This window comes from Arachis duranensis, chromosome 4 (genome assembly GCF_000817695.3).
Source record: "Arachis duranensis cultivar V14167 chromosome 4, aradu.V14167.gnm2.J7QH, whole genome shotgun sequence".
Taxonomy (NCBI): domain Eukaryota; kingdom Viridiplantae; phylum Streptophyta; class Magnoliopsida; order Fabales; family Fabaceae; genus Arachis; species Arachis duranensis.
The window spans coordinates 75,307,866-75,318,998 of NC_029775.3; the positions used below are offsets into that span (position 1 = coordinate 75,307,866).

Consider the following 11,133-nt stretch of genomic DNA (forward strand, 5'->3'; position numbering starts at 1 on the left):
TACACCACTATTTATAAAATTTATATATATTGAGAATGATAAAATTTTCTAGTAACTCTTTCTAACGACTAAAAGATTAATTTAATTTTAATACATTGTCAGTGTAAATTAGTTTTATGCATGTATCTAATCATTGTTACTACTATTTTACTTTGATTGCGTGAATAATTATCTAAAAAAATAGATGTAATTGGTCAATTAGGTAAAACGTTTTACACAATTAGTACATTAAAATTAATTAATACAAAAAATCATACATCCACCTGAAAATAAAAATAACCATTCATATACCTATTAAACTAAACAACCAGTATAATTTAATTATATCTACTTGAATCTAATACTATAAACCAAACATCCACTTAACAATGAAAATAACCATTTGTATACCTAGTAAAATGAACATCTAACATAATTTAATTGTATTTACTTGAATCTAATCCAACCAACTAAAAACTTAATAATTATATTCCAAATCTCTAGCATTCTTCAAATTTGTCATATGGCACAATCTCACATTTTGGATATGCTTTCAATGCTGCGTCCTCACTATATGCTCCTGGAAGATCCTGTATCAAGCAATTAACAGGTTAACAAATTTAATGTTGTCGTGAACATTTTACTTGAAAATAAGCTATATTATACCTGATAGGCCACTCGCACCTTTAATCCATCTCTTAGAGAAAAAAGAAACATTAATTACTGTTAATAGTCTTGCAATAAAGAAAGTCATATAAGTATGTTGAAAGTAAGAGTAAGACATGAAAGAAGATTTTACTAATATGATAAAAATATTAGTTGCATCCATTATACTATGAAGTTATGTTTACATGTACATACATATGCATGTAACCATGAGTGCATGCTTTAAAGTGTTTCTTAACGGATGTACAATATTATAGTTAAAAGCATCAAATTTAAGCTTAATTACTCTACTGTAGAAAACAAGATCAAAGTTATACTTAACTATTTATTATATATCATATGAAAAATATTTATTCTTCATACCATTATTGCCGAGTCAACATGTTAGATTGTCAGCATAAATCCTCTATTACTCACCAAAATGACACTAGATGAAATGATCATGGTTAACTATTAAAAAACTTTGGGATTCTATGACACACTTAATTTATCCTTTTTGTACCTAATGTTCAATCACAAATGTCAGACTTTGCACCAAAACACCATGTGTTTAAAGGGAAGAGAGCATCAAAAATAAAAATGCAGTTGAGAGAGATGCCTTTGGGGCACAAAGTAAACTGAAAAGTTCATAATATGGCATGTCATCTTTTATCCAATTACCCCTCTATCTACCATACCTCTTAACCTCACTACAAATTTTAAGAAAGAATAATTCAATAGCATATGAATATCATTCAACTGCGAGAAGCATAGTAGGAAATTACAATAAGCTCTTCAAGAAATACCAAATTCATTAATAGAAACAAGAGACATTACAACAATTATGTGCAACTGTGCATCCAACATAAATTGGGGTTTCAAGTATATTGTAATAAAATATTGGAGCCTAATTTGTGATTATAATAAACATAAAATAGAAAATTTTTCTCAATGCTAGTATCATGTGGTTAATAAGCAAGACAATTCTATGAGAAACAATTAACTCTTTCAAGCCATTACCCCAAATAAAGACATAGCAGCCAATAATCACAATTTGATTACTCAATGGTGGCAGAACAAAAGAATTCTATTAAAAGATAGAAAAACAAACTTGATAAAGAGGGAGACAAAAAGTTAAAAACTTGAAACTCACTAGGAAGGAGGTTTATATCCTTGTGATAGGCCTTAGAGTCTTTGTAGTGAGAAGCATCAGCAGCAAGAGATGAGTCAATCAAGAAGACGTGGTGGACGTTGACCGGGGACAAAGAGAAGCGTCGCGATCAAACAGAGAAAATGGTAGCGTTGGATTCGTTGATAGCAGACCACAGACGACGCAAAGAAGACGCAGCGTTCAGAGATGAGTATGGTGCGATACAGGGCCACGCGGCGTGCGGTTGTCCGGCGGCCAGGTTGTGACGGTCTCCTGCATCAATGGCGGTGGCTGTCGCGGTCTACAATGAGAACGGGGGTAGCGTGGTGACGGCGCGAAGAAACAGAACGTATAGTTGTTAGGAGTAGAGTAAAGCGGCACAACATTAGAGGTTTGGGAGAGAGGATTTAAGGTTTGAGTTAAAAGTCAGAACAGATTTTTTTTGAATTTTTTATTTTTAAAAAATTTAAAATTTAAAATTAATTAACTTAATTTGATATTAATTTCAATTTGACCCTTATTATATACATTGTAGACTAAAGTCATTGACTACTCATACTTTTCTTAAATTAAAAGATGTTATTATATGCGTAGATATTGCAACAATATAATTTTGTACATTTAGCTGTACTTTACAAGTAATGTTAAAATTTAATAACTACCATAGGCACTATAATCATAAGAATTATGGAAGTCTTCGTATATTATAGGAAAAATAAGGAGAGCTAACATGTTCAGTTAATAATTCGTCAATATTTTTTCTTTTAAAGTTTTTTTTTTCTCTTGTTAATGTTTTGTTTATTTCTTATTTTATTGATTGATCAAAATAATTATTTTTCATAGTATAACCATATCTAATTTTTTTGGATAATTTACCTTAATAAAATTATTAGAATCTAAAATTACAGAAATATCTTCATTAGAATTTTATTACACGTGTATTCTATTTGAATCTATGTAAGGAGTAAGTTAAACTTGATTTGCACATATGCACGTAAATTGAAGCACACAAATTTGATTTATATTCGAAAGCTCAAATCTATATGTTTTATCTAACTTATGTTTTTATAGCAATTATATATTTGTAGTGTATATTTTTTGCATTTATTAAAAAATTCTTTATCGATAATTATATAATTGTCGCTAAAAAAGTATAAAATGGTTAATGTCTAATGTTAATAAATATATTTGCAATTGCTTTTATTATTACTAAAAATAAAATAAATAATCGTTAAAAAGTAATTTTTCTAACCTTGAAAGCTTAAATAACTAAACATTCTTAAGATATGAAGTTTATATTTTAATAAATTTGTTTTAAATGTACAATAATAGCCTATTTTTTTTCTTAATATAATATTTTCCTATACAAACTTAAATATGAAAGAGAAGTTTCATTCGATTCAGTACTCATTTTAAATGCTGAAAAGATACCATACATAACATACATCCTCACATATATCATGTGAAACTATTTAAAACCACTAGTCTGAAAACATCATCAATTCACGCAAAGCACCATTCCCATGTATTTATAGTCTCAGAAAACTGAAATACCATCAAACATAATACTTGATTAATTAAACATTAGCGCATACTACAAACAGAATAAAGAGAACAAAAACGTTGAATATCGCAAATTTATTGTACAAGAACTATAAGACGTTATGTGTCCTTGGTCCTTGCTGTACATCTTTTTTTTTTCCCCCTTAAGTAGGAAACTATTATTTTTGCCCCTAATAAAAGATTCGTTTCCAAGATATCAAGGAGCTAGTTGTTTTTAAAAATGAACTCAATTTGACAAAATGTGTCATTTCTATAAGTGGTCAATTCGTGATTATCATCATTTTTTTTTCTTTTTGGGATAACATTTAGATGGTTATTTAGAAATGTTAATTAATACTCAAATTTGTTCCTCAAAGATATAACTAATTCGTTCTTAAATTTGATTCTAAAAAAATTTGTAAATCATATTAATCTTTGAAATATAATTATAAGTCAAATCACTTATTTCATCAGATAGATTATGACATGTCACATGATGATTCAGTAGAACTAAATAAAAAAAATAAAGAACTACTAATAAAATGTACAACTCAATATAAAGTTTCATTATTTGTTGAGCTACAATTTTTCTATGATAATCGAACATAGTATGAAAGTGCTTTAACTAGAACACTTGATATCTAACACTTTGAATAACATCAAATGGAAAAAAAAAAAATTGATATTCCACCTTTCTGATATGCTTAATTCATAAGCACATGTTCACTAGAATAAAATTTATAAGCTCGCTCAAAGATTGCAACTACTAAATATGCATTATAAGAGGATCATTGCATTCAAAAAATACACAACTACAGTTGTATCTGATAGTTGCATTCGAATAAACAACAGACGTTTGCTAGCAATTTGAGTGTGTGAGAAACGAAATATGATCACATTATAGTGTTTGGAGATCTGATATTTATAAGGATGTCTTTTTTTTCCATAACTAATACTTAAGGTTGCTAAGTAATGATAGACTACACGTATTTCGCTACCTTAGTTACAAAGTAGGATATACTCAATTTCTAATGTATTTTGCTGACTTGTTAGCGAAATATTATCGATTTTGAATTGAGCCTATTTTGCAATTTTTATTACAAAATTGGAGTAATTTGTTTTAGTGCATTTTACATACTAGCCCAAATACCCTCACAATATAATACATATATAAAACTGAAAATGTTTTCTACTTTATCGAAGTTAATAAATAATTTTTTATTTAAATAAAAAAAGCTTCAACCAAATTGGTCTAGAAATTTAGACAAAGAAATAAATCATGATTAAAAAAAAATGTAATAATTATATTACTCCAACTAAATTGAAGCTTTAGCTTAATATAAATAAACAATCGATTTAGTAAAGTTTTTATTTTTTGAAAGTAGTCCATCAAAACTAGTTTTTGAAATATAATTTTTTTTATAAATTTTAATATTTATGTTTTGTAAATCAAACAAAAATGACTTGCTATAAATATATAAAAAACGATTATGTTTGAGAAAATAATTTTTAAATTATAAATAAAAAGACCATAATTGATATAAATATAAGGATAAATTTAGATATTTATTAATACATTATACATGAGATTATATTAAAACTTTTTATTTTGATAAATACAAACTAACTTTAAAAAAGACATTTTTAAATATTTCAAAAAGTACTTTTAAATTTTTAAAACTTCAAATAAAAGCACATTTTTTTTAATTTTTCAAATACAAAATAAATTGATTATATTTTTGAAAACTACGCATACTTCTTCAAAACATTTAACCAAATCAATTCTAACTTCAGGTCTCATTAAAAAGAAGGAAAAATTATATGTTACAATAAAATATTTAATGATAGAGCATGTTTAATTATTTTTTTTTAAATTATGTGTATAACTGACTTTCACTAACAATATTGGGTATGCATTTTAAATTTGTTACATGGAAATATAATGCACTAGTGATTTAATAATAATAATAATAATAATAATAATAATTTGTCAAGTTCTAATTAAAATATTTTATTTTCATGTCTTTCCAATAATAATTTTTATAAATTATATATAATATTTTAGGAAAAATTCATGCACTAAACTTTTTCTTATATTCTCATTGTATATTTTAGAAATAGAAATAGATATCTCTATGTAGCATTTTGTTAGTTATTTATTCTTGATTGTATAGAATACATAATTTCTTAACATTATAAGTAAAAGTAACTGCTTATGAATAATTGTAGGGTGTAGTGAACATTGACAAGGAAAGGGTGGAAAAGGCAACAAATTGCAAAGAAGAAAACAAAAGATATATGATAATAATAAAATAAAAATCTTTATTATATTCCACTGTTCAGCAACCACAGAGGGAAAGTGTGGTGAAGCACGAAGTTGCAGAAAAAAGCAGTTTAAAAATTTTCTTGTTTGTTCACGGTATTATTAAAGATTAATTTATCGTAAATCATAACTCTATCTAAAATTTTATTATTAATTAATAAATTACTACATGTCTTATTATTTATTTAAATAGATAAGTGAGATAACACTTGATGAACCAAATTGGTTAACGCAAATTGATTTACTATTTCAGTTAAAAACCTTTTATTTAATTTTCACAACCTCCAAACCCCACAACTTTCTCTTCTCGCAATAATATTCTTTACTTTCTCTTCTCTTCTTCACTCCACAAACCCTAGAAAGTAGAAACTGAAAAGGAAAAGAAAAATTCACCTTTTTTTTATGCAAATGGGATTAACTCACCAACACTAGAGAGCCACACACTGCAAGATTCAGCTCAAACCCATTTCAATTATGGCCTCATTTTCCACTTCTCACTGCATCATTGCCTTCACATTCCTCAACTTGTTCCTCAAAATCCAAGCTTTGAACCCAGTTCCATCTTTTTCGTTCACAGACTTGGGAAAAGATCCAATTTTCAAGCAAAGTGTAGCACTTTATGGTAATGCAAGGGTTGTCAATGGCGAGTCTGAGGTTATGCTCTCTGGGTCTGGCAAAGTGATGAGAAAGAACCCCATCAAGCTTGTTGATGCTGCATCAAAGGGTTTGGTCTCATTTTCAACCTACTTTGCTTTTTCAATTTCCTTCAATGAGGGTGGGGATGGCTTGGCTTTTGTTATGGTTCCAAGTGGTTCTGAAGGTGAGTTTTTTGGTAATAACTCATCAGGGTTCTCTCTTGGATTGAAAGGAAAAAGCGGATTTGATGTTGTTGGTATTGAGTTTAGTATTGCAAATAGGGGTTCTGCTAGTTTTAATGTGGCCATTAAGGTTGGTGATTCAGTTCCTGCTAAAAAAAGCAATGTTTCTTCTGTTGTAAGAAGTGGTGAAAAAATGCATGCTTGGATTGATTATGTTGCAAGTTCTAGGAGATTAGAAGTTAGATTGAATCAATTTGGTCATTCAAGGCCATATGATCCAATTATATGGCATTCAATTGATTTCCCAAGTGTTTGGGAGTCCAAAGAAATGTTTGTGGGATTTAGTCCAGTGAAAAAGCATGATAATATTAATAGCTCTCAAGCATGCTTTCTCTATTCGTGGAGCTTTGTTTTGAGGATTTTCCCGCATTGGATGCACTCCGAGCCGGTTGATCCGAAGGTCCTTGCTACCAAGGAAACTGAGGCTCCAGTGGTGAAACCAAAGAGTGACTGCCTTTTGAGAATTCTTGCTGCTATGATATTCGGTGCCGGATGTGGAGCTTTGACAGCATTTGTTGTGCTTTATGTGTGGACCATCTTCGGCAATAGACGTCCGGTGATGCCGGAGGAGTATGTTATGCAGCCAATGGATTTCGAGTACAAGAAAGTCGACGTTGTTGTAGATAAACCCATCAAAGGTGCTAAGGAGTAGATCTGCTGGAGGGAGCTAATTGTGCCATTCACAGTTGTGTTGTAAATCAATGTTGCTTGTATTCAGGTTTTGTTTTGTTGTAATCTTCTGGTAAAGAACTGGTTAGTTTACTTTTTCCTACGTTATTGTCTTTTGTTAAGATAATTGAGATCCAGATCCAACTCTGCATCCAATATTACATAGCTTACCCCTTTTTTGTTTATCAATATATTGTGTAATGTTGCTGATAGAGATTTATTATATATATGGTTATCACTAATAACCACAATCAATCTACTTATTCAATGTTGATTGGCCCATAGTACATTAGTACCAATGTGGATTTATATTTATTTGCTTAGGGATGCAAATATAAGAAAATTATGATACATGGATGAGTGGCTTCTACACAACACTATCTCCTTTGATTTGTTGAATCCTTTATGTTGATGTTATGTTGTTTTCCATTTACTAACACAGAGTAAATTAACTCAAGCATTGGTTGCCATAAAAAGGTGCAACTTTGAATGGAGTATTGATGTTAAGCATGGTCTGATCTGAAATTGTATTTTTTATCTTCGCCCCCGAAAACTTGAGATATTCATATTTAGATAGTCTTGTCTGTAACTTGATTTCTGGTTTCTGAAATAACGTAGCCTTTCTGTACTCTTTCCTTCACCAATCTTAGTAATGCAACTGTCTTCTGAGAGTACCAGAATTTCGATTTGTTTGTGCACTTCATAGTGCCTGTTGCTAACATCTAGCACACTTGAAATTAAGTTTTTTTTTGGTTTATGAGACGCATGAAAAATCAAACATTTTAGTTGCTTGTCTTTTTGTTTTAGTAAATTCCTTTAAAGCTTCCTGCAAACCATTTACTCTGTATACTTGCTTGGGGAAGAGAATTTGAATCTGCTTGACTGCTTGTGATAAACCTTTTTTGGATATAATTTTTATATCTTCCAAAAGCAAGTAAACTCGTTTCCCTCAAGGTGGGGGTTAAGTACTAGAATCGATAGTTAGTTTTATATTATCTGGTTTGGTTACTTACTATAGTTTTTTATTTGAATGCAATTGTAGGAATATTTTTAGTTGGCTGCTTCCTTTTGGCATGTTTTTATCATATTGACTAATTACAGAACACAGTAACCTAACCTTGTCCTGAACCTTACACAGTTTAAATTATGGGTACTGAAATAGTTCAAATGGCTGCATCTAGGACAAACTTGGATTAGTTAAATAGTAAGCAATACCACTTTCCAGTGCTTTCAAGTTGAGTAGTAGGAAATAGGAATGATAATTATATATAAAAATGATAAGAAGTAGTAAGCACACTTGCATAGTTTATTTATGTTTTGACTTGAGTTTTGAAGTTAGTTTCTTGTTCCTCGGTCAGCTTCGGTCGTAGCACATCATCACATGGGTTTGGTATTTTCTTACCAAGTTGTGGCTTTATCATAATTCATAAATGTGTGTACTATATGTTCTGCCTTTATCAATTAATATGTTAACCATGTGGCATTGCTGGCTATGCTCGTCGAGAAGGTGGTGGCTAAGCGATTTTGATGACTTCATATGCCATTTTTAGCTCATCTATTCATTGCTTTTACAGAGAATTTATTCATTTACGGATTGAACCAAATTGGTTATTAGTTTACATAAACATTCAACTGTCTAACAAACCATGCCTTCATAATGAAATAATAGTACTATAAAATATCTAAGGAATTAGTTTCTTGGGGAAGAAGAATCAAGACATTTAAATTCATGGTCCATACTTGCTGCCAAAGAGATGATATCGGATGGATATAGATGCTTATTTGCAAAAGATCTTGTCTATTGAAAACTCGCCACAAATAAACTAACTAACTTGGGTTGGTCGAATAATCAATTTACTCATCCATTTTATTAGACCTTGGCCTATCAAGCTGAACAATGCCATGGGAAACCCAAAAAAAATTCCCCACAAAAATTAAGTGATCAACATTTCTCCATTGTATTTACATTGCATTTGAAATAATACTAGCCAAAATAGAACACCCAACAAATGCATTGAACCCTGACCTCAACACCAGAAAAAAAACAATTAAAAAAAATCAAATTTACATCAATTACAATTGTATTTAGCTGACAAATATCAAAAGCTTTGTCTTTTCTCAAAACAAAAATCAGAGAAAACAAGAATCAAATCTTGCATCGCATCAAATTAAAATAAATAGGAATTCATTTTCTTGAATCAAATAAAGCAGAGCAATTTTAATAATTACTACATTTTAGAGTTAAAAGTCGGGTATAACATAACATTATCAACAATATTTAGAGAAACGAATGGGACTCTTAATTTTGGGAGGCATTATCACTCTAAGGCTACAAAAAGAAGACTAACCATTATCATCCTGTTCAATTGATCATCAGCAAACACCAACCACGTTTTCTTTATTTATTTCTCATAAACTATATTTTCTAATTAATTTATGAATAACAGATGTAACAACTCTTTCTATAAGACTTTACTAATAACTGAAATCTACAAAGCAAAAATATGTAAATACTAGCAGGGCTGGAATTGAGGTGAAGTGCAGGTAACCGAGCCTGGTAGTCGTAGCCATCCCTGTGGAATGAGTGTGAGAAGCTCGGTAAGCAGATTTGTCGACGAGACCTAAAAATGGATGTAACAACAACCGGCCAGTAAACTTCCCTAACCGAATTTCAATTTGGCTACAGCCGGTATGGCACATTCAAGATGAAGAGTACTGAAAATTCACCCTTCCCTTGGTACATGTAGCCTACATGCATTTTTGAACAAAACTGAAATTAGATGAACTCATTGATATTAAAGAATGCAAATTATGTTCTAGAAAGTATCGTTGTAATTTTTTTTTTTTTGGTCATTCTAGACAATATTTAACCTTAGTTGGCACGGATGGCAGCACCTTAAAGAATCACTGAATTGTAGTAAGTCATATTACAGTTATCTTCAGTTCCTTGGAAAAGAATTGCAAATACATTACACAGTTTCTAACTGCCACTGTTGATCTCATATCTTAATCCAAATATATCAAACACTAAAGACAATGAGGACATAATACAAATACAGAAACTAGCAATAAAAACATAGTTCCTATCAGTATCCGTTTGAGGCCTAAAGAATAACAGTTCTATCAGCGAAATAGATTCAAATCAAAGATATAAAACAGAGGTTCGAAAATTAAATTAAAATCTAAAAAATCAGAGTATCACACACAAACATGTCATTTGACATAACTTTCACTACCAATCATCAAACATTCAAACATCCATTTACCAAAGCATTTATGGCAACGATTTTTAACAGCGAAAGGTAGTTACGTGATTAGGAATGAACAGGGGTAAATAATCGATGGATCTCAGCAAGTTATGTTATCTTCAATTCCTGTAGGAAGTTTCAGATAGATAACGCAGTTTAAAAAATAACATCACCGATCCAGAAAATCCAACCACCCAATTCCTTTAGCGAATAAATCACAACGATAAATTTTTCCGATAATGAAAATGAGATATTGATTTATAAACAGAGCACCTCAGAAATAATTCCCCATAAGCTTCTTCACGGGTAATCAAAGTGCAAGGATAACAATTTTGAATTTGCTCATCACTGATGCTCGTATATAAAACTAAGAATCAGAAGTAAACATAAACGGTAAAACTTTGAGGATAGCTTAAATCTGAAACAGGGAACTATAGACTTGGATCTCATTCTTCGAATTCCGAATGAATGCTATGCGCATCGGTGCTTATGAGGTATAAGATGTTGGTTTAACTGTTAAAATATTGCGTTTAGGCTTTAGGGTTTTCTAAAATTTATAGAACTCTGGGGAACCCTAGAGGGTGTTTGGTCCAGCTGATATTGTATTCCCCTCCAGAATTCCCAAACGAATGAACGATTCGTGTTTTTTTTCTTTTTTTGTTATTTTATTTTTTAGTGTATGTATGTGTATTTTTCCTT

At 30.3% G+C, this 11,133-nt stretch overlaps 1 protein-coding gene, 2 long non-coding RNA genes and 3 other non-coding genes across 6 annotated transcripts; 1 reads left to right on the plus strand and 5 right to left on the minus strand.

The window, feature by feature from the left end:
* Positions 1-311: 311 nt before the first annotated feature.
* LOC127746581 (uncharacterized) lies at positions 312-2,138 on the minus strand. Its single transcript, XR_008008328.1, has 3 exons — positions 1,778-2,138; positions 646-676; positions 312-569 (listed from the first exon to the last, which is right to left on the minus strand). It is a non-coding gene; the product is annotated as an uncharacterized LOC127746581 (long non-coding RNA).
* A 3,779-nt stretch (positions 2,139-5,917) lies between these two features.
* LOC107484625 (L-type lectin-domain containing receptor kinase VIII.2) lies at positions 5,918-7,468 on the plus strand. The gene has a single exon (XM_016105173.3). The coding sequence runs from the start codon at positions 6,114-6,116 to the stop codon at positions 7,167-7,169; it is 1,056 nt and encodes a 351-aa protein (XP_015960659.1). The 5' UTR covers positions 5,918-6,113; the 3' UTR covers positions 7,170-7,468.
* Positions 7,469-9,559: 2,091 nt separating this feature from the next.
* LOC127746580 (uncharacterized) lies at positions 9,560-11,077 on the minus strand. Its single transcript, XR_008008327.1, has 2 exons — positions 10,708-11,077; positions 9,560-9,934 (listed from the first exon to the last, which is right to left on the minus strand). It is a non-coding gene; the product is annotated as an uncharacterized LOC127746580 (long non-coding RNA).
* LOC107484626 (small nucleolar RNA snoR109) lies at positions 9,769-9,875 on the minus strand. Its single transcript, XR_001591195.3, has one exon. It is a non-coding gene; the product is annotated as a small nucleolar RNA snoR109 (small nucleolar RNA).
* Positions 10,527-10,616, minus strand: LOC127746911 (small nucleolar RNA snoR27). Its single transcript, XR_008008723.1, has one exon. It is a non-coding gene; the product is annotated as a small nucleolar RNA snoR27 (small nucleolar RNA).
* LOC127746910 (small nucleolar RNA snoR26) lies at positions 10,702-10,792 on the minus strand. The gene has a single exon (XR_008008722.1). It is a non-coding gene; the product is annotated as a small nucleolar RNA snoR26 (small nucleolar RNA).
* Positions 11,078-11,133: the final 56 nt, after the last annotated feature.